Source organism: Sphaeramia orbicularis, chromosome 24, assembly GCF_902148855.1.
Source record: "Sphaeramia orbicularis chromosome 24, fSphaOr1.1, whole genome shotgun sequence".
In the NCBI taxonomy this organism is placed as follows: Eukaryota; Metazoa; Chordata; class Actinopteri; order Kurtiformes; family Apogonidae; genus Sphaeramia; species Sphaeramia orbicularis.
The window spans coordinates 28,232,378-28,257,018 of NC_043979.1; the positions used below are offsets into that span (position 1 = coordinate 28,232,378).

The following is a 24,641-nucleotide window of genomic DNA, read 5'->3' on the forward strand; positions in this document are numbered from 1 at the left end:
TTTGTTGTACGGAGCTGATGTGATGATTTCAGTCAGGCAAGTCAGGTGAGCGTGACTGCAGCTTAAAGTGTGAGTAACTTATGTAAAACAATATATTTCAGGAAGAAGCTACAGAGGGAAGGACATGTATGGAAGAGTTCATAGTTACTGGGAAAAGTATGAGCCAAAGACCAAGAGATGAAGACGACTCCAAGCAGGATTTTCAGGACACACTTCAGAAAAATGAGATGCAGGGGAGGAGTTTTCTGCGGTCAGTTCAGCCTCAATGCAGGTGAGTAAAATTTTCACACAGATGTGGTAGACCTTAATAAAAAAAATTACAAATAAATATCAGTGTTTTCTATTTGGTCAAAGAAAGCAGAGCAGTGTAAAATTAAGTGTGAGTGCATAATTAGACCTTGAAAATGATGGATAGAAAGTAAACAACGTACTGTTCTTACATCCCAAGAGTTTAAGTTTTGAAAACTTTGACTAAAGAATAAAATATTTTTACTTCTCAGGAAATGATTGCAATAAAGCAATGCAGTCTTTAAAGTGGACTGGGACTAGTATGTAATCATTGCAGTTGGTCAAAGGTGATTACTGATGTGGTTAAAAAGGGAAAAAAAAGAGGAATGTGTCTGAAAACACAGTTATTTATGGGCAACAGTATATTTACACTAGACGATCAAAAGCAATTTTTTAAAAAACTCTTTGGTTATGAAAGTTTTTTTACAGATTCAAAAACAAAAAAACCAAACAAACAAGTCGTGAGATCAAGGGGTTACAAAGATAGCATTGCTTAGACAAACAACACAATTTTACACTTAATGGTTTACAGATTTATTTCACAGGTTATTTAAACATTCCATTTTTCCCAATGTTCTTCACCTAATTCTTTCTGCAGTCATATTGTGTAGGTCATCTGTTGTTCTGATCAAAAGCATTTATCAGGTGTATCAACTCCATACATAAGGTTAAGCCAGTCCAAAATAAGTTATAATGCACTCAATCAAGAGAAAACAGATGCATGATGAGGGGAAGATGACAATTTACTTGGAGTTGGAGAACAAGAGTGTGCTTGTTGAGACACATGGAATAAGCAAAACAGTTTATTTCAACCTTCAGAGGAGAAAGCAGTCTGATACCATTAAGACCTCCAAAGGAAGAGGAAGACAACACATTACAACACCATATCAAAATAGTGGCATGATTATTTCCGAAGCTGTATCCACTTATAAACACTGCAATAGTTGAATTCAAACTGCTTGCAGATCTAGATCTGTGCGTATTGTATCTGTGACTCCTTCAAATAAATATAGGTAATGAATAGTGTTGTGTGAATATTGGCTTTTATGTTCCAATCTTTGTTTCAGGGATCTTCAAGCAGCTCCAGAGCGTACGTCCTTCAATCTGACCCACAGACATGAGGCCCACCGCAGAGCTGAGGAGCTGCAGAGGCAAACTGCTCAGCTTCAGACTTTATTCCCTTGGCCCGGAATGGCTCAACGTAAACAGACCTGCTTTGTGGCTCATCAGCTGCGGGATGAAGCTGAAACTCTGCGATTAATGATCACAAACCTGGATGAACAGAGGATGGAAGCAACCGAGCAAACAGGTGACAGCACCTGGACGGACTCGTCTGTGCCTGAGCTGGAGACCTGCATGTCATCGCTGGTGGAGGAGTTGAATGTAAAGATTGTCCTTATGTCCCAGTCCTGATCCTGTTTAAGTGTAGTGTGAATATCAGCTCTCTGACTGTGGCTTGTTGTGACTGAAATGTCCACAGGATGTATGTTCCCATCTGGAGGAAGGTGTGTGTAATGAGGAACATTTTGGCCAGTTACTGCAGGACTGCAGCTGTAAATTGACATCTCTGCAGGAAAAGATGTCAGCCTGTCAGACTCAGAGAGATGAAGCAGCTCTGGAGGTAAGCAGTTATTATAGCTCGAAAATGGTCATTAGTTTTTATTTTGATTTGGTCTTAAAGTTTGATTTAAGTCTCAGTTCTTCAGTTTATTTGTATTATTTTGGAGGGATCAATTAGTGTTTTAGTTGGAAAGCTGTGATTTATGGATGCTGAAAAAGGTACAATGAAATAATGTACAGTCAGTTATGATCCATAAAACCAGTGTTTATTAAAGATCCCAAATATACCAACCAAGTTAATTATTATAAACCATGAATTATTAAACCCGATGGAAAATGAAGTTAATTTTACTTGCATCACAGTTTTTATTTCAGTTTATACATTATTTTTTCCACCTCTAGAGGTATTTGTAGTCTTAATTTTTGTGTGGTCTATTAAGGAAAATGACAACATGAATCACATATAGTTTTGGAGATAATTCATAGAGCACTGTGACAAAGTTGTGAAAAGTCAACATTTGTCAAAAATGGCACTTGTAAAGTCATCAGGCTTTTTCTTGTGTATAAATATGAGTCACAAATCTACCAAGAGATGCAAAATGTTTACAATATTTGTAATTATATGAGCCACGTTTAAGTTAATTACAACAAAAACATAATTTTCTGATAAATTACAAACAACTTGATAACAACAAAGTAGAAACAGTTCATATTCCTAAAAGGAAAAGCTAACATAAGAGGTGGTCTAACAGTTATAGCTGTTTGAAGCAGTTTGTGTCTTACTTTTTTGTATTTTGTTGTCAGTGTGCATTTAAAACACAGGCTTTAAAAGATTACGACTTTTGCGTGAAGATCAGTGTTTCGTAATTGTCTTTCTGTGTGGACAAATTCCAAATACATTAAACTGTAATGCTTTTCACCTCGGCAGGCTTTGCTACAACAAGTAACAGACACAGAAAATGACCTTTCACAACTTGCAACACTCAAGGACTCCATCACCAGTTTCACAGCCGAAGCTCACGCCAGCGTCTCCCAGCGAGTGGGTAACCTCCAAAACCACAAGAGGGCACTAGACAACAACATCAGAGAACATCTCACTGTGCTACAAGAGAACAGAAAGCAGAAAGTTCAACAAGTGGAAGACGAGGCCTTATGCGTCCAAACTGCACTAAAGAACCTGTCTGATGAAATGGACACTCTGTGCTGGGACGGTGATGTGGCTGATATCATCAAACTCAAACAGCAGTGGTGGACGATACAGGTTCAGTGCACAAGCCTCTATAATGTTTAACAGCAGGGAGTTCATGGAGGAATACGCTTCATGAATATTTCACACTGGTTTTAAACAGTTACTGACAGTTTTATCATTCACACAAGTATGTTTCATTCCTGCAGGACTACGGCACCAGGCTGACCGAGTTGGATAGAAGAGTTTATGAGCTGCAGAAAACTGGAGAGTCCAGCACGACAGATGAGACACTTCCTGCAGATGTTGCTAAAAATATTGACAGGTACTTCATCCCATGATGGCTTCAGAGAAAGTGATGGAATGCAACTAAGCACTTTTAGTTGTACTTTCTACTTGAGTATTTCTTTTTCTTTTTTTTTATACAACTTCTTACTTCTAGTTTAGTCTACACTAGTCTCACTTTAGATTACAGTTTTTCATGCATATCCTGTCCAGTGAAAACCATGCATCTCCAAAAATGTGGATTATAAATGTGATTAATGAGCTCTTTAAAAATCTTCACAGATTTATTGGGGAATATATTATCACAAAGGTGAACGCTGGGCTATTTTTTTGAGCTCATGAAAAGTTGAGATACATAAGTTTAGATTAAACCACTAACAGAATATAAAGTAGTATGAGCTCAATCTTAAACATTTTCAGCATTAAATCAAGTCCTGTACATTAATGCATGAGTTTAATAAATCTAATACCATCATATATAATAGTAAAAGACTGACAGGGACAGTTTTACTGCAGGAAAAAAGTCAGAAAATTCACACCCACCCGTAAAATTTGCAACCCAGTATCTATTCACAATATACTTGCTCCTATTTAGATATGTTAATTTAAAGCTATGTCACATAGCTTTTAAAATAAGTAAATCACTAACAGAAAGCCTTGAATTTAGACAATGAAAATGAAATTGAGAATGCAAATTTAAAAAAAAAGATGGCAGTTATATTAAAAAGAACTTATTTTAATGCAGGGTCATGAACACAACATATTTCAGGCTCAACTGATCAAATTAATTTTATTTGCAAATATACATCCATTTCTCCTATTCAGGCAAGAATACATTAACAAAAAGTCAAAAATGGTTCATTTAAACTAATAATGACTTAAGATAATTAATGTTGCAGTGTTGAGTGTCACCGGGCAAAAAAAAATCCATAATTATTTTGTTGTCTGAGAGGACATGAGACTTCTGCATCTATTTAAGGCCTGTGTTTTCAGGCTGTAGAAAATCTACCCCATGAGGCACATTTTGACCAATCAAAAGTTTTTTAGACAGTTTGGGGGAGATTGGCAGCTGTAACCACCAATCACTGATCAGATTCTGTAAGACAGGACCTGGATGTGATTCTGTGGCTCTACCTCATGTCTTGACATGTCTAGAAACTTGGAAAACTCACTTTTCCACAACAGCTCATCCAACTTTACATTAAGTTTTTTTTTTTTTTCGAAGCCAGAGGAGTGAACTGCAGAAGAAAGGTGTGTATTTTCTGATTCTGTGTTTTTTTCCTCCTGACTTCAGCTCCTACAGCTTCAAATAACAGTGTGATTGGAAACAGGTGATTGTAATGATGATTGTGATGAGGTCCAGACCTTTAGGATCAAAGGTAGGCTTAGGATCACCAGTTTATCAACAAATTTGTGGAACTGTTTTTGGGATTTTAAACCCAAAGTTCCTCAAAGGCACAAAGGAGAGGGTTTGGATGTTTCAGCCTCTCTGGTGTAGAACAGAATTAAAATATTCAAAAAATCTGAATGTGTATCAGTTTGTAAACAAGGGTTCAAGCTTAAACTGGACACTATGACCTCTGTTGTAATGACTACACACATTTTTGTCAACAACTAAAATATAGTCACATTATTCAAGTTTTTCAAGTCATATACATACATCTGCAATATAAACCAAAGCACATTCATCACATTAGTCACAAAAATGATGTGAAAAATCTCATTGCGTCCTGACCAAGATAGTAACAGCAGAAGTTAGAGAAAATAGAAATGTCAGCCGTACATGTACACTGTAAATATACATCAATTACAGAATAAAACTTGATGCTAAAACCATACATAAAACACCATACAAAAAACATACATGTAAAACCCCACCAATAATCTAAAAGGTTCTACATGTACATAACAATGATCCTTAAAAACATCACAAAGCAGAACTCAGTCAATATTTCTGTTGTCTCTTTTTATATGCATTCTCCATATTGTTCCAACTATTTATTTGTTTTTGTACAATGAAAGTTTTTTGCATTACGTGTTTAAAACCACCTTCAGCGCTAATAAACTGGTTGATTCTAAGACCAAGAGCCACTGAAATGCACTGTTGATGCAGGCAGTACGTTTTGGATATATTTTAAGTATAATTTGATCTCAATCAGTGTCTGTTTGTTCTCTCTTTTGCGTTCTCCTCTAGCCTCAGGTCCATTTTTCTACTTAAGCAACAGGACTTTTCAGAAATCATTGCTAACAGGGTGATGCAGGTCATCAGCCAGCTGCAGCAGTGGAGACAAACAGTACAAGCTGAACCACCATCATCATCATCATCATCATTCAGCCAGGTAACACTAAACAGGATGTCTGTGAGGACCTAAATCCATTTATTAAAAGACTGATGATTAACAGAATGCGCATTTGTTTTGAAGCCTGGAACACAAAGTACCCCTGAAGCACTAGTTGACTCTGTTTTTTTTTTTCTTCTTGTAATTTTTAGCTATGGTACTTTTTATTCACTAAATAATTGTAGTGAAGCTAATCTCTGTCAACAAAGCAATTTAATTTCTCTTAATTCAACTTTAAAGATACCAGTTTATTTTAGATTTTCACCGAGACATCAGTCTGTTAGAACTGCTTGGAGTAAAATACAAAATTGAATGTAATTACTCTGACTCTTCTTTTTTGGAACTGTGGAGGGCAAAAGGTGTTCAGTAATTTATTCTCAAGAATGTCCAAACTAGCCCTCCCATCACGTTTGAGCCACCGATGTTAATACCAAGACCATTATTCTGCCCTATGTCTGACTTTTAAAAAAGACTCTTAATGTTTCTACGCTCTTTTATAGAGCTTTTCTCAAAATGTCACTTGATGAAAATACCTTGGCTATTTTGTGGCACATGCTGAGCATAACAAATAGTGGTTTACTCTTTGCCATCAGGAAAAATGTGTCCACTGCCAAAAAGCCCAAGAGGCTGGACTTTACCTGTCTTTTACAGTGCTGTATTCATTGTGTATGAAGATGAAGTATGATCCTTAATGACCTTTTTAATGTATTAATCTAAACATATTATTAACAACTACAGATAGTTCAGGGGTTTCAGCTGCTTGTCAGTGAACTCCTAAATTTGTTATTGGTTTGACTTCTCGGGTTTATACTGTGTGCGTGTCTGTGACTCGTAGACAGCTCTGGATGAGGGGTTGCGTCTTCAACATACTCTTCGTGAAGTGATCTCAGAAAGAGGTTTTCTGCTTAACTGTGTGGGAACAGAAGTGGCAAAGACACTGGAGAGAAGAGCCTCAAATATTCTCAGTGACAACACATCTGCACTTAAAACTTTGTCCAAACAGCGGGTGAGTTCCTGGTTATATAACAGTACACTGCAAATAATTTGGTTCTTACCAAGGTAAAGAAAAACTTAGATTTAGAAGTGTTAGTTAATTTACCTTGTTTTAAGAGCTAATTTCTTATTTTAAGTGTTCATACATTTGTAGACATGCTTTTTTCTAGATTTAACAATCTTAATTCAAGAATTTGGTCAAGTGAAATTATCTTGCTGCATGGACAGATAATTTCACTTGTTTTGAGCATCTTTTTCCTCAAATTTTGTGTTTTTATCTTGTTTTAAGATGCCCCTTTTTTGCAACGTACAGTCGTATAGCGATGTGTTGTGAATTTGGTTCACCTTTTACAAGCTGTCTGCCAAAATAAACTGCATTACCCAGGATGCGCTACTGGTGCTTACTTACCTGGTCTTGTTTTAGGATGACAGCTTTTCTTTGCTGCAACTCTAGTCTACAGTAACTGAATGGTTCTCAACTGGTCTTGCCCCATATTTTCCCATGATCAACAAGTCTTGACCCACTTTTCTAGAACTCAAACTGTGTAAACAAATGTTTGAAATATGGGTCATAAAGACACATAATCTAAACAAAACACTTTTTAAAATCTCTGCATTCAGATACATTATTCATCAGAACTTGGAGTTGTATTTGCACACAGTGAAACTGAAAATATATGTTTTTGGTCTTAGTTCTAAATGACATTTTTGTTTTGATATTTCTGTTTCCACAAATCATACAACATGTTACATGTGTAAATATACATTTAACATCCTTGGGGTCATATTTGTGTTGTACTTTGCCTGTAAACAATAATGTAAACTGAGGCTGTCGTCAATAGTGAGTCTACTCCAAATCTTTCAAAATTAAAGTCAGACATTTACATTTTTAGCTGTAAAAAACAATAAAATGCTGTTTCGAAATATACTTCGTGACCCACTCAAAACTCCAGGACCCAGTTTCTGGTCGTGACCCACCAGTTGAGAATCAGTTGAGTATAAATAATGTTAGATTCCCATTACAATAGCAATGTTGACTCTGAAATGGCACAAAAAACTCAAATAATGATGTGATTATAACAATCTAGAATCTAGTTTTTGTTAATGTTGGGAAACATCATGATGATATTTATGATATTTATACTTTGAAATATATATAAAAGAAGACCTTCAGTTATAATTAGTGTTGAGAGTACAGACCACTGAAGTTCTGCCAAAGATACCAATGTATTGGAAATGTATTGGATTTGTTCAGTATCATAATATTATAATACAGATGTGTGTAAACATTGAACCTTACACTTTATTCATTGACTGATACAGTCTGTGGATACATAGCGTTGATTCGTTGGTGGTTTTTGGTCCTAAGTGTGTTCTGGTTATGTGACTTCCCCCTGCGGATAAGAGTTTCGAATATAAATACTTCCACACAGCCACTTTAAGGAGAAATACACAATATTCTTATGTTACTAATATGAGCAAACAGTTGTTGATATTAGATCTAGATGCCAACATGTGAATAAACAAATGACTGTCTGTTGCATTTCTGTTTTTCCCCATTTATTTATTTATTTTTTGTAATTATCTTTTTATTATTTTCAGGCAGCATTATCTTATCAGCATTTTACATCATGCACCTAACTTCTTATATGTAAAGAAAAACAAACAAAAAACAAAAACATACTCATACAGGGGAGTAATGACAGAAATAGCAAAAATATGAACAATATGCACAGTAACCTAAAATAGTTTGTTTTTCCTCATTTCATAGCTTGATGATATCCATGATAACATGTTGATATTTTTGTTCCTTGTCTTGAATCTCACAGCTTGCTCCAGGCCATGATGAAATTAAATTGGATTGCAAAGATTTGCCAGACAGAGCAATTTCAGCTCCACCAGATGAAACTACAACTGTTACTATTACCACCCTCTCCTCTGCAATAGACTACAGTAAAAACTTGACAAGTAGTCAGAATGACAACAAAATTAAACCCCAAAAGCCTTTCTGCACTTCAGAAAAACACCCATCCTGCCTTCAGGCTGTCACAGACACATCAGCAGGGGCGAGTAGAAATGCTGATAGTCCAGAACAGGATCAAGAAGCAGAGATTTCAGGCATTTGTCCTGCAGTGAGCCTTATGCAGACAACCAAAGAGGATGCCAATGTCCCTAATCCTGACCCAAATGCAGAAATTAGACAGAAATCAAAAACCCAGCATGGACTGTTAATCAAGAGTCGTCCAAAAGCAGGCGTCTTCACTGCTCATATCTGTGTCGCTGGAAGTGATGCAGAGCCCTTCATGTCAGATGGTTCCCTTACTTTTAATAACAGTTTAATTACTCTGCAGGAGAACACTGAACCATTGCAGAGAGACACCACCTCAACCCTGGAGGCCAACATATCACCTGATAAATCCTTAAGTAGTGAGGCCAAGACCGATGGCGTTCCAATACCTGCTCCTCAAAATGTATCTGGACTTGTTGCAATTACTGATCCTGAAGAAGAAGAGAACATCTATGATCAAATCGATTCATTAGGATCCATATTACCATGCAAACAAAGCCAGGGAAACCTCAAATTAACCCCCAATGAGGTGTTACATTCCTCTAAATCATCCAGCCCTGTTGCAGAATGTCAGCCTACGCATGCAACAGAAACAACATTTCTCTGTGTCAAACAAGAGGAGACGACAGAGTCATGTCATGTTGAGGAGCAAACAATGAGCCCAGTCTTGTGTACAGCGGATGTTTCTTTGCAAACAGTGGACGGTGATGCCTTAACAGAAACACTGATGTCTACCAGTGACAATAAACAACTAATGGTTGCTGACGAAGCACAAGACATGGATGCAGGACATGTACAAATGGCAAAGGCAGAAAACACACAGCAAACAAGTGACACTGAATGTGAAGAAAAAGAACTTGAACACGACACCGAGGTGACACTAAGACAGGTATATTCCATATTAATCTCTCTCACCATGGATGTTTTTTTTAACTTTCCTTTTCCTTTCCATTTCTCAGACATTTGTTTTTCTTCTGAAAGACTTATACACGCATTCAGTTAAAGGATAAGAATATATCAGAATACTTATTGACACAATGACTCTTGGTAGTAGACTGGAAATTTGGATAAATGGAATAGAATGTCTGTATTGTCATTGTACAGGTACAACGAAATTGAAAAGTGCAATCGTCTTTAGGTGCCATAAAAGTATAAATAATGTATATAAAAGAGTATAAAAACTGACATAAAGAAAAACCCTGTCAGCATAAATATCTAAAAAAACAGCATAGAAAAGTGTCACTGGAAGTATAAAAGACACATAAAACATCATCATATACCCTGGACAACATTCAGTGCTCCACACTTACATTAATGTGCAGCAGCGTTCAGCACAATTATGGACCTGGGATAAAAACTGTTTTTAGATGGTTTGTGCTGGCCTTAAATGTCTGGAAACATCTGCCAGAGGGTAAAAGTTCAAAAAGTGGACAACCAGGGTGGGTTGCATCCCTGATAATATTCCACGCCTTCCTGAGACAGTGGGAACTGTAGAGTTCCCCTAGGGAAGGAAGGGGGCAGCCAGTGGTCTTCTGGGCCGTGGTGATGACCCTTTGAAGCGCCTTCCTCTTCGGTGCCGTACAGCTCAAATACCACATGCAGCTGCAATATGTCAGGATGCTTTTTATGGAGCATCAGTAAAGACACAAACAGAAAACTCCTGATTACCCATGCAGCTTTTCAGGTTATGTCACAAATAGAAAGAAGAAATGACACTTGTCTAAATGACACTGATTTACTATAGCTTTTTTTTTTTTTTTTATTATTATTGTTATTTAGAAAACATGGTAAAATAACACTATTGCACAGATAAAACTGAAAGTTGAAGGTCCAAATCAAGTAGCACTGAATAAAAACAGTATAAATAAGTAAGTACAGAAAAATATATAAGAGCAAAGTATGAACTATATTTACAATAATGATTGCACCTTGATGAGACCAGCATTTACTCAGTAATAATTATACATCGAGAGAGAGATTGAACAATCATAGAAGTCTGTATTATTTAATGGCATTTCAAAGCAAAAAGTCAGTTTTATGAAATTGCAGTTGCAGTTTTTTTCTTCCTTCCCATCAGAAACTCCTCAACATCACGCATAAATCCACTCAAATTATACTTCTCAAACAGGGTCTTCTTTGACATTTAAGAGCCATTCTACTCTCCTTATTTTACCAGTGTGCGATTTGTGTAACGAAGACGCTTTTGACATTTTTCAGTCCTAAATTTAGCTGTCCTTCACATACTTTTTCTTCTAATAATTTGGCTTTTGCACCCGATTCTGCGGAAAATCCAGAGCTTTTGAAAAGAAGTTATTTTTTGTAAAAGAGGAGAATTACTTTTGGATACAGACTGTTACACAGAAAACAAAATACAGTATCTATCAATACACAAAGTAACAACTATATCCTAAAAACCTAACGACTATCATTACTTCATACGTGTATATAGCATCTAAATAGTGCTAGTGTTTCCTACCAGTGCATTTGTTTTCACTCAACAAAAAATAAATCACACAAACATTAGAGCTATACTCAGTGTAAGTCCTGTATCCACCTGTATATCCAGACAAAATGCGATACAGTATTGTTTTTAGGTCTGACTGTAAATCATCTGAGGAGGACTGAGACAAGTAGATTCACTAGGACATGTTTTGTAGGATGTTTTCCAGTCCCTGTGGACGCCGCTGTTCATCTTTTAGAAATTCTCTAAGGTATCTGAGCGATGCAGTTGAAGACAACCTGTTATTATCGGCAGTAATAACAGTTTGTCTTCTCTTTGTAAGCAGCTGTCATTTGTTTTACACGATGACAACTCAGTATCTTAAAATCTGCTGAGTTTCCTGGATATTTCCATGAAGAAAATTATTCAGCGAGGTTTTAGATTCTGGTTGGATTCCAACTATATTTATACAGTCAAGCTGTGTTGACATTTAAAAATATACTCTCAAAACAGACAGGAATATTATGTTCAAAGTTAACATAGTTCAGGGTGTCAGTTATTGTGTGTATATATATATATATATATATATATATATATATATATATGTGTGTGTGTGTGTGTGTGTGTGTATGTATATGTATATATATATATATATATATATATATATATATATATATATATATATATATATATATATATATATATTTTTTTTTTTGTGATTCAATATTTGTCCATGTACATAGATAAAACACTGTAAATTATAAATCACAAAAAGAACAAGAATACTCATAATCCAGTCATCTATTGTCATAAATTATCTGACTTGTCTAAGACATATCACAGTTATTTGAAGTAACCCCCCTTTTACCTGTATAAAAAGAAGTGGATAAAACTAACAGAAATAACATTTTTTCCCACATTCTTTTAATGAAATCATCTCTCCTCCCCCATTCTTCTTCTACTTTGGGATCAATAGCGAACTACCACATGACAGGTGGACTTTTCTAATAAATGCCTTTTCCAAATCTGAAATCATGAATTTCTCCCACACATCGGGATTTTGAGTTATGCGCAAGTCAGTATGTAGCTGTTAGCATCATATCACACTGACATTTTTGTTTGGTCAATTCGAAATGATCAAAGTTCAGATGATTTCAACACCAAGAAGAAAAAAAAATGCTCCAGGCCAAAGTGATGAAGAACTCATGGTTCAGCTCTTTATAATGAATATTTTTGGATTAATTTGTGTGAGTGGTGCCACATTTTCTGGGCTCCACAGAGCACTGGATTCTAAACTAGTTGAGGATACATTAAAAGCATATAACCAGATGATTTACAGACTGTCACTCAAACTGAATTTCCTCCACTTTTACCTTTTAAATATATAGCTTTCTTTTCACACCCAGTTTATGTGATGCAAGTGAACAACTTCATCCAGAAAAATGGAAACCAGGTCCCAAAGGGCTTTAACCCAAACATGACAGTGATACTGTTGATTCTACAGTGAGAAACAGTCACGACTCACAAGAGCAAGTGTCTGAAACATTTTGGAGCAAATCTGATCAAAGCTCATGAGCTCTGATGCTAAAGTTTATTCTTCACTGGGCTCATGTCTAAGTAGATTTGACCAATTGAGCACAGATTATCTTCAGATCGTGAAGACCTATTAAGAAGGGGTGACACAGTGTTCACTTGTTCATTTATAGAAAATCCTGATTTCAGATTTGGAATCAGCATTCCTGGTTCTGTCAAAATCAGATGCTTTTCCTCCAATAGTACATGATAGCAGTTTTTTTAAATTGACTATATCTGATCATAATTACACAGGCTTAACACTTTTTTTTTTTTCAAGAGTTAAGCAGCTCTTCTCCAATTTTAATTGCAACATCATTACAAAAAGTAAGTAAGTAAATTTTATTTATAGAGCACTTTTCACAGACAGAGTCACCAAAAGCAGTTTTATCTTCACTAGCCACCACTTAAATCTATTATTTAAAAAAAATTATAAAGGATTAAGTTGTGAAAAAGATGCAAAATACAGTAGTGGGGAAAAAAAATACAGTAGTGGAAAAAAGTTTTCAGACAACCGTAAAATTTGACACAATCTTAAATATTGTCATTAAATATTTGTGGAATTTATTTATTTATTTTTTTGTTTCAAAAGATGTGGCTGCATCAGACAGACACAAATGCAAATGATTTGATAAGTTTTTGTTTATTGTTAACAAGAAAAAAGTAACCTTTCAACATGTCATGTCCTGGATGCGTTTCACTATTTTGCTGAAACATCCAACTTTGACCAAGTTTGAATGGAACAGAGCATGTGCAGAAGAGAACATGTAGGTTTGGAGAATGGAACAATACTGGAGTTGAATGACCTAAGACTGATTCTTAATGCGATATGTCACTTATTCATGGAGTGTCTGAAAACTTTTTCCCTCCACTGTAGATTAGAGCTGACAGAAAAGTATTTGCCTAAGTTTAATATGTTTTCTTTGTGCTGTTTCTCCTCACAGCTGTGTTTACATCTCTTTATCCCCTCTCTAACTATAACATGCTCCATGATGGACCATGGTCATGTCCAAAAAAAACTTTTAAAAGTTGCCTGACAGTTCATGTCATGCTCAGGTATCTGCCCTGTCGAACCAAGTCATAACATATTTTTTACAGAAGGTAGAGTGGGAGTAGTTTTTCCTTCTCCCTCGGGGTAGTCGGCTCCTGACTCAGGCACATTCTTGTGCTAACTGCTCTGACTCGCCGGGCCACCGTAAACATAGTAATATTTACCTCAGTGAAGCTTGGAAAGAACAGGAAGCTCTGTCATTATCTGAGGACAAACATGGGGGAAGAAGGAGGCTGAAATATAACGCCACCCCTGTGTTCTGTGTCTGTAGCTGCAGAACTCAACAGATATGGAGCCGGAGAGGACAGCTGTGGGATTGGCAGCTCAGCCGGGGGCCCAGGAGTCGACAGGTGGATCCTACAAACACAAGTTCACCATGCAGGATATTTTGTCAGAGATTCAGAGCCTGGTGGAAAGTAGTAACATTATAAATGTGAGTATCAAGTATCTCCAGTCAGAAAACACATGGATTTACCAAACATAGGCTTATATATTCACTGTAACTGTGCAAAATCTAATTGTTGACAATATACAGAAGTATTCAGATCCAGATGTGCTTGAATCAGACTTAAGTCACAGTTTTTGGGACTTAGACTCACATGAGTAAACTAGAAGACTCTGCTTAACTTTGTATTCACCTGCCACGACTTGACAAATCATCCCGTTCTGAAGTGTATTAAGAAGTCGGTGATTTTTAATGAAAAGTAAATCACCTTAAAGAATTCTCCTATGGAAATAGATGACAGAGGGAAGGACAGATGCAGTAGATCTATTAGTTATACACTATTGTATTATTAACAGAAATAACATCAGTACATCAACTCAAATTGTAGGTAGAAGCATTTTCATGGTTTGATGAAACCGTAGTGACTGTTTATCATTCCTGTCATTATTATTACATGAAGTAAAGTTTAAGACCTATAAATGAAATGAAGCCTGAAGTACTGTCCTGTAGTAATAATAGTTGCTTACGTCCCACCATTTTCAGTAATGTCATTGTTTTAGACTACTATTCAGTTTACTTTTGCTGATGTTTTAATATTTGTATGGGACTTCTGTTTTGCCTTTGGAGTCGTTTAAAGCTATAGCTCCATATATTAATTTTATGCACTGCTCATCATACTTGTTCAGTTGGGCTTATAACCGATGGTTTTGCCGTGGGACAGATCATCAGAAATTCATATAACTTGACTCATCACTTGCTTGACCTGAGCAATGACTTGACTTCTCTTCTTTCTGTCACTTGGCTAGACCCAACTCACCCTAGAAGCTGAGTGTGAGACTTAAAGGTTCAGACTTGTGACTTACTCCTACCTCAGTTCAGATTATTGGAGTAAATGTGCTAATACTGCACTGTGGAAGTATTCCATTAGAGTTAAAAGCTGCATTCAAATACTTAAGAAAAATTATGTGTCATCAGAAAATGTACACAAAGAATGAAATGTAAAAGAAGTCACTGTGCGGTAAAATGCCCCCATCTGTTTTGGTTAGTTTTACTGAAGCATTAAGGTGTGTTGCATTTTACTGCTGCATATGTTTAATGTTGAGCTCATTTGAACTACTTCATATACTGCTGGTAGTTTAATCTACATTATATTTTATAGTAACACTCAGTGGGAGAACCAGGTATACCTAAAAAGTTAAATTTTTCCACAAGCTTAGAATAATAGGCCGGCTTGCTTTTTAAGAATGCATTTTTTAAAATTTTTTTCCCCAAAGTATTTTTACTGAAGAAAAATAGGACGCTTCCAATCACAGAATTACAATTTGCCTTCCTTTTTGCTAAGTATACAGTCACGTAAAAAAAAAAAAAAAAAAAAAAAAATCATTAGACCATCCTTGTTTTCTTCAATTTCTTGGTCATTTTAATGTGTGGTACAACTAAAGGTACATTTGTTTGGACAAATATAATGATAACAAAAAGTAGCTCATAAGAGTTTAATTTCAGAGCTGATATGTAGTCATTTTCCATGGTTTTCTTGATAATAACCAAAATCATATAAGTTCTTACATCAATATCTATGGCATTGTACTGCCAAAAACAGTGTTTTTAGGCATTCCATGTTTTCTGTCTGCTTTAGTCACATGATACACACAGGAGTTAGTACTTGATTGCATAACCGTTGTTTTTGATGACTTTTGATGGTCTAATAATCCAAGATAGTTTTTAGTCAGTTTATTTTGCTTATGGAGGAGAATTTCCTGTCATCTCTTATAGGACCTTTTCATCCTAGCTTCATCCACACTAAAAATCATCACATTTAAGTGTGGTTTTCACTGAACAGGAAGAGAATGACAGGGTAATTCTAATGTGAAAAGTAATAAATGTTGTAGAAAAAGGAATAATACCGTTTTGATCACAATACATGGTTTTCATAGGTGTTCATTCTTTGTAATGTAGCTAATGTAATATTCCACCGTCAACTGGTCATTGTCCTAAAATGATCTTCATGCACAAAACACACACAGCACTTTATGTAATTGAACTAGACATGGAGGTCATTGAAGGCAGTCTCTATATTTTATTTTCTAAGTTGATGTGCTGTGGAAATTTGTCAATACATGGAAAAAAGGACGAGGCTGAAGATAGAGATTTTTTTCTCCATCACCTACCAAGCACAGGATTGTGATGTAAAAATCACATTCATTCTCATCTAACTGTTAAGACTAAAGCTGTATTTCTAATAATTTTATGTGTATCTAATTTAGGATAACCCACAGATGCATCCTAAATTGAAATGTTCAGTGTGATTTGTACTGATCTGAATCAAAAAGGAGTGGGAAAAAGAGCAGATTTGAACCACTTTTGCCTGCATTTGAACATAGTCTGTTGTATTTTCTCCTGAGATGTTGAGTAGCAGAAGTATAAAATAACCTAAAAGAGAAGTAACTTAAATATTCAAGTAGAATATTGGAGTACTCATTTGCATGTCACCACTGTTAATATAAAATATGTTGATTTGGGTTAATATTTTTGTATAAGCCTCAGTTGTGCATAGTAAAGCAGTGTTTCACATTGTTAATGGTCCATGAGGAGCAAACAGTCAATTATATTTGTAACAGTGAACAGATAAGGGACAGTGTTTTGATTGATGTTTGTGTATTCCCAAGAAACCACTGATACGAAGATCCACAGGAAGGACCAGTGAGCTGCAGTGACTTCCTGCAGTTTCTAATTATGTGCAATTTGACAGACCGATATAAAATGTAATAGTGGTAAATTTTGGAAAGACATAAGCTTTTAACTTGGCATGTGATGACTTATCTTCTTTATTATCTTTTTGCATGTTTTCTCCCACCCTCCCCCTCATTTTTTTTAATTTTTCAACCCAATTTCTGTGTGTATTCCAACCTTTTTTTTTTCCCCTGTTGTCTTCAAAATGTTTGCTTTTAAGCATGTTTTTCGTAATGTCAGTTTTCTTACCCATTTTATTTTCATTCTGTTTTTGTTGTTATAGAGGACACCACACACTGATTTAAACTGGTACCTGAAGTCTTCTCCAAGCGAACGGGAGATTCATTTAATACGAACAGTCCAAAATGTCCTGGCATGTCGCTATCAACCTGCACAACTCAACATCACCGCTATGGCCAAACAACTGCACGAGGCAGAGGTACGTGCTCTGATGAGTGTTAACTTGCGCATTGGTCATTTCATGTCAACTCAACAAGGCTTTTACTTTAAGTTATCATAATGGATCTAAAACACTTATCCATTAAAAAAAAAAGGGAAATCAAATAATCCTTCGTCTGTAAATACTTTTTTTACTCAGGAGTAAACAATGTGTACATATGATTTCTAGATGATACCGCTGTACATAAACTTGTGTAGTACTATAAAGAATACATTGTAGTTGAAAGAAAGCCACAAGTAATGGAGACATTTCTGAAGTTTGAAAAGTTTCATTTGGGTAAGAATCATATAGTTTCATTCATCATTCATTTAATTACAGTACAACTACAGTTTTCAACACTAAAACATTTGAATCACTTGTAATGAAAAGCATCAATGCTTTCAATAATGCAAATAAAAAGCTTTAAACATGTGAGGATCTGCATTTTGTTGGAGAAATTGACTCAACTCATCATTTCCCATTTGAAGATTACTTTGAGCCTTCCATCCTCTGATGATGTGGAGTTGCACTGAAAGTATGACCCTACATAATGAAATTTGTATAAAAAAAGCTGTGTTACCACCTCATAGTTGTTCCATCCAGATTTGACCCAACCTCATTCGTTTTCCAAAGGAAGGAACTGAAGCTGTGATATCACTCTATTCAGAAACACTTGACACACCTCTCTGGGCATAGGTTTAAGAGCACCTCAGGGCTTCATACCTTCAGACTGTCTTAAAATACATTAGATATGAGTCACATATGGACAAAAAGTCAGATTTGTTGCTTTCTTGCCTGCAGTGTATACATAGCCTTCAATCACATGCATAAAGAATCACAAAAATCGTGAAAAGGCTCACATTTTTTAAGAAAATCCGATCAAAAACTGTGAAAATATTTGAATTTTTGATGAGCTGGCAACAAATCATCAGTCTATGCTTCCTTTCTATGTGGAACAACAAACATGTGATGTAACTAACATTAAAAAAAACAACAACAAAAAAACAAAAACTGATCTGTATGTTAATGTTTCAAATCTTCACTGTAGGAGCACAGACGCTGTGTTCTGGAACAAGTGGCCACCATGAACAAAATGAGTGCTGCCGATATCCATGAATCAGACGCCCTGAAGAGCTTTGAAGGACAGTGTAGCGCTGCAGTGTTGGACGCCTCGGCCACGGTGCAGGTGAAAACGGCACAGCTGGATCAGGTCAAACAGTACCACATGCAGCTGAAGATCCTCAGAGCGTTCCTTCAAGTTGTGGCTGCAGAAAAGGAAAAAATGAGCCTGTGAGTACTTGTGAATAAAATCTTTTCCTGTAGGCGTTGACCCTTTTTCCTCAAGGACTAATCGAGGAGTTCAAATACAGTCACCGACAAAAGTTTTGTAGGTCAAGAACTCCAGCAACAATTGTCATGTAGAAAAACTTCAGTTCATTCTAAATATAAAGACACACAAATGTGTTTCAGCTAGTGGCCTTCATCAGGGTCATCAGGAAATACAGAACCAGCTGTATTCAAACATAGTATAAAACATTAAAAATACATGCAAATAACCAAGTTGGTACATCCACGTACTGACAGATAGGATAACTTCAAAGGCGGGTGTACATATGAGTTGGGGGCTTCTGGCCAATGAAAGTAGCATATTTGCAGAAAGACAAGGTTAGTGTTCAATTAGAAATGGGGCTTGTGCCATATTAGGACGACAACTTACAATGCGGAGTTGAAGCTTGAGTTTCTCATCATGAAAAAAAGGGATATAGATAATAATGATGGCTGTCTATCATAATGACCCACCTTTCTACATGTAAAACCTATATAATATATAGGTTTTACATGTAGAAAGGTGGGTCATTATGATATCATATATAGTTCATATATAGTATATATGAAAGAGTAAAAGGATTTTACTTGACTTAAAAACAACAAACACTTAAGTGCAGTGCCACAGATCAACGAATAAAAAGAGTCAACTCATTTTTAAAAGAACTAACAGTGCACAGTCCACAGTATGATAAATAATAAATCATGCAAGAGTTTCTTAAAAAACAAACAATAAAAACATAATGTAATAAAAAATATTAAAATATTGTACATGATGCAAAGTGTAAAAATTAGTCTGTTTTAACAGATGATGGACACAACTACAGAAATTTATGAACAGAAAAATCCTCCTTTCACCCTGGGGATGAACTCTGATGATGAAATATCCAAAATGTTTCTATTCTTTTTCTTATGAAATTTAAGATGTTTCTTAGACACAAGTTTTAGCAGAAATTAAGTGTTTGCATAAATGTCATTCATTTTCCAATAAGTCTTATAGAAGACTTTAAATTCTTTTAATTGATAAACATGAGGAAAAAATTCTTAAAAAAAAAAAAAGTAACAGCAAAACTTCCAAAACTAAATTTATGTCACTGTTAAAACTGTTGTTTATGAACTCCAAGACAATTAGTGTATGTTTAATTATGAGAGACATTTCAGCATTATCCTAAGAGAAAAAGTGCAGGATCCTCCTATCAGCATGCGTGAAAAAACAAGTACAACTGAAACTATTTTTGTAACTGAAATTTAATCCTCTCTTAGTAATCCCAGTTCACACCAGTTCCTGTTCAACTTTCTTCACCACATATGGACAGAGCCAAAGTAACACAGTCTTAACATGTTAGATATATTTGATGTAAATAATTGTTCAAATGCAGAATGCTAGGGCTGATAATCCTCCAGACAAATAACCAGTCAGGTACTAGTATGTATTCATGACCTTAGAGTATGGATCTCTGTTTGATGTTTATTCATTCTTTTGTTGTTTCTTTGCCAGAAATAGTTTGGGAAGCAGTGAACTTCAAGCTGAAAAACTCAATGTTCTGCTGCAAACTATGGAGCACAAAAGAATCATGATGAAGGAGCTTCTTCACTTAAGTGGCCAGTTGTCGGTCCACTTGAGCAGCACTGAAAGTTCAGGTGCTCTTCTTGCCCATCTTGGGGATATCCAGGAGGAATGGAGGCTTTTAGAAGGAGGCATCAAGAGAGCTCTGCAGCACGCCTCAAACTCTACCTGTCAGTCGGCTGTTCTCACAAAGGAAGCCAAACAACTTAAAGCCAGGCTCGAAACTCTGCTAAATTCCAGTGTTTTATCGCAGCCATCCTCAACAGCCAATGACTTCAAAAGTACTTTGGAGTTAGTCTGCATGACGACAGACCTGAAACTATATAATCAGCTTTATCTGCAGTTACGCTCACAGTCAAATGCTCTTTTTCATTTCTCTCTGGGTCAAAAAGAGAAGGATGAGGTTAAAAGTAATCTTCAGGAAGTAGGCTCTCTACTTAGTGTCACTAAGACGAAGATTGAGACTCTCTCAAATGACTGCGGTAACGTTTCATCAACCAAAATCAACAAGCAGCTCCAGGACTTGATCACATGGGCCAAGCAGGCAGAAAACCACATCTCCACTGGGAAAAAACTGGCCCTTTTTCCAGAAGAAGCTCGCATCCAGATTGTGGAGATGAAGAAATTCCAGACTGATATTTTGTCAAGGCGCTCCAAGATGCAACAGCAAGTTGAAGAAATTAAAGCTTCAGATTTTGACGAAGAGGAACACGACCAAGTGCTTAGTACAGTCGAAGAATTGTATGAAGCTATTTCTGACAGTTTGGCTCATGTTCTTCAAACGATGAAGAACAATCTGCAGCAGAGGGAGATGTTGTTATGCCAGCTTGCTAGCATAGATACTTGGCTTTCAGAGATGCATGCTAAAAGAGATCCCTGCGCTCATGTGGAGAACGTTTCCAAAGCTGATATCAGAAATCTGGAAAATGAGCTGAGCCTTCACAAACAAGCCACTATGGAGATCGAGAGGCAGCTTAACCTGTTGGAGACAGTGGCAGTTAGTTGCAAGAAAATTGCAGTGGATCTGAGTCCAGGAGAGAGTCGCTACCTTGTGAACCGAGTATCAGGACTTTGGACGGAGTTAGATGGACTGCTGGCTCATGAGAAAGCAACCAGCTGGGAATTAGAAGAGCTGATTCATGAACGGACCTCTTCAGATGACGAGTTATCCGCCATCCAGATGAGCTTAAAGCAGATTTCTAGTGATCTGGAGCGGCGAAGGTTCCCTCTAACACAGGAAGCCCTCAGAGAAATTGGACTTTTGAGACACATGCTGACTGAACATCAGTGTCAGGTTCAAGAGCTTCAGCACTGTCAGGAAGCCAAACGAAGCTCTGTTTTGGACGCCATCGGGGAACTACAAGACAGGAGCAAAGCGCTTAGTATTCACGCCTTTGAGCAAGACAAATATCTGCGTCTGAGGAGACAAATGGAGAAGTCTAGGGACATTGCCAAGGAGCAAATCCAACGTGCTAAAGATAAAACAATCAGTATTGGTGAGAGGTTCAGACTCTGCCAAACACTTCTGGTTGAACTTCCTTTAGTAAAGACACAGTGTCAGGAAGCAGCCGACCAATTGGAGGCCATAGCTCAAGACCTCTACCCGTCAGAGCTCAACGCAGAGAGGCAGAGGATTTGCTGCAATGTGGAAACTTTAGTCTCCTGGGAACATTCTGTTACAGATGATATCAAAAACCTAGAGGCCAAGCTTTTGCTGGGTCTGCGGTTTGACTCTGAGCTTCCTGCCTTAATAGAGCTTTTCCAAAAAACTAAAGTGGAACTAGAGGAAGCTAAACCATTAAATCCAGATGAAAAAGCCATAGATGTTCGACTGCAAAAGTACTGGGTTATCTGGAGAAATATGGAGTCTGGGATGAGGGTGTTGGAAGCCTTGGCACGTAAGGAAAAAAAGAACCTGAGAAACAACAAGGAGCTGTACTCTATTAGAAATGCAACTGTCCAAGAATGTCATTTACACATGGTAAGATAATGCATTCAGTGTTGTACTTTTATGCCTTTCAATTGTATGTTGTTTGTGATGTTACTTTTTTATGAGTGCACTGTACATTGTATATAATTTTAGTTTTTATATTTACTTAAACTAGTTTACTTTTTAATTTAGTTATAGTTTAATAGTCTGATAAAAGAATGTATGACATCAGTTTACTGAAGCTGTACTTATACTCAGGTATGTCGCAGAGCTTTTAACAAAAACTCAAAGCTGGTTATATGTGCACTTGTTTTTCACTGTAGTTCATGTCACATTGTTCATCACAGTTTGTTGGAAACTATGGTTTGTATTTTTATTTGAGTTAGATAATTTTTCCCCACTAGTTTTTTGTAGTTGTGTTTTTTTAGCAACTAGATTATCATGTCAGCAAACAAAAAATAGGCAATGATATGTACAGTAATTGAACGCAAATTTCAAGATTAGCTTAAAATAAAGTATTTGTTCACCACAGTAGTGGTGTTTTGGGCATCGGGCCCTTCATCAGACATGGGACAGGTCATGACACACAGCTGTTTATATAGAGTAACATGAACTTGTATGATTTTAAAGAAACTTGATCGTTATTAGTATGAATTTGTTTTAATTTAAAGTAATTCAATCATTGTATTTATATTGATTTAAAGAAATTTGATTTTTGTACTTGTATGAATTATAATGTATTTTAAGACACTTATATCTATTGGAAAATTTACTGATAACATGAGATAATTTACATTACCTGTCATGTGATATCGCAGTGAGTACTCTATATAAGCAGCTGTGTGTCATGACCTGTCCCATGTCTGATGAAGGGCCGATGCCTGAAACGTCACTACTGTGGTGAATAAATATTTTTTGGGAGCTCACAGGTTGTGTGGACCTTATCTAATTCTTTCATCCACTGTTTTTTTGGGATCCTGCACACCTTTTAGCAACTGGATGTGTGTGTCATCACCTCTTTTCTTAAAATAAAGTATAACATTGATATTCAACAGTGCAATACAATCTTCTTTCTCATTTAACGTGTGTTCAACAGGAGAGTTTATCCCAGGCTCGAGAGTCTCTGAAGGATTACCAGTGGGCTGCTCAAGGAGCCATAGGCTTCCTGCATAATGCTGAAGCCACCTTCCTATCAGCTCCTGGAGGGTTTCTGGACTGTACAGAGGAACAGATGCAGACCCACCAGGCTCTAGAAGCCCTAGAGGATGGATTTCAGGCTCATATCTGCCATCTTGTCAAACTGGTGCCTCAGCAGCCCTGCCTCTCCAGCCCAAAGACCAAGCAACTTCACATCCAGATCCTCAGTCAGCTTTTGGTGGGAAGGGCTGTGCTGGAGGCCCAGGCCCACCTCCGACTGGAGTCCTTACAGAGGTATTAGCTGTTACTAACTGCACATTTTTTCTATAATTAATTATAATTATAATAAAATAACAAGACCTCATGGGAAAATTTCTCTCAGGTGTGCTATAAGCCAGAAAAGACACAGGAGCTGTCATGAAGAAATACAGCAGCATCTCTCAGGGTTTGAAGCTAAACTTTCTGGATGCGCTGCAGAACATGTAGCATCATTTGACAAATGTGTCGCCCAACAAGAACGAGCCAAGGTAGGTTGGATGTGTCACTAATTTGCTGGTCATTCCATCATCAGATTATTTTGACCTGCAGAATGTCTTGTACAATATCATCCCAAATACTGGATGATTAGAGCATCACCTTGAACTTTCATCTCTGTGTAAAGTTACTGATGCAGGATCTCCAGAGACTCGCTGGGAACATTGAAGAGCTGAGAGCCGGTTGTCCGATGCAGGGGTGTGGGGTTGGAAAGGACGGTGAGCTGGGTGCCCTCTGGAGGCGATGGGTGTCATTAAGACGAGGTGTCGGCCTCCTGTTGGCGCACACAGAACAGAGAGGAGAAGAATGGAAAGACATCACCACCAGTGTGAGTTTGAATGTTCACAAAAGTATTTACATCTCAACATCATTTGATATGCTTTGCTTTAAACAGTCACAGAAATACTGTGGTGATCGCAAATGTATGTATAAAAATACTTGTCTCTTTGATACTTGAAGATTTTGTAGATCCAAACATCTTCTGTTTTAAAGATGATGTTTTATCAAGAGGATCAGATTACTGTTAGCCATAATAGTCTCCAGACTTATTTTTTTAATGACCCCTAGAGACATTTTTTGTCTTGCACTTGAATATGTTTTTCTGGATTTTTAGACATGTGCTCCATCTTATAAGTTGCATAAATGACTTATTCTCAGGTGTAAATGTGTTAATTATACACTGATCATCACTGTCACAAGACAAAAAGTGGCTATGGGCAGGGTAGCGCATGGGGCAAAAACCAAATGCAAA

General features: G+C 36.7%; 1 protein-coding gene across 1 annotated transcript in view; it reads left to right on the top strand.

Annotated features, from left to right (window-relative positions):
• The window catches only part of syne2a (spectrin repeat containing, nuclear envelope 2a), a 93,836-nt gene that overhangs the window by 9,444 nt on the left and 59,751 nt on the right, over positions 1–24,641 (top strand). The window contains exons 13-27 of the mRNA XM_030128355.1: positions 102–271; positions 1,356–1,671; positions 1,769–1,909; positions 2,777–3,109; positions 3,244–3,359; positions 5,514–5,658; positions 6,494–6,664; positions 8,481–9,608; positions 14,054–14,215; positions 17,241–17,396; positions 18,445–18,686; positions 20,221–22,270; positions 23,316–23,650; positions 23,739–23,883; positions 24,018–24,218. Coding sequence (XP_029984215.1) covers positions 102–271; positions 1,356–1,671; positions 1,769–1,909; positions 2,777–3,109; positions 3,244–3,359; positions 5,514–5,658; positions 6,494–6,664; positions 8,481–9,608; positions 14,054–14,215; positions 17,241–17,396; positions 18,445–18,686; positions 20,221–22,270; positions 23,316–23,650; positions 23,739–23,883; positions 24,018–24,218 — 5,811 coding nt within the window. The remainder of the gene's footprint in view (positions 1–101; positions 272–1,355; positions 1,672–1,768; positions 1,910–2,776; positions 3,110–3,243; positions 3,360–5,513; positions 5,659–6,493; positions 6,665–8,480; positions 9,609–14,053; positions 14,216–17,240; positions 17,397–18,444; positions 18,687–20,220; positions 22,271–23,315; positions 23,651–23,738; positions 23,884–24,017; positions 24,219–24,641) is intronic.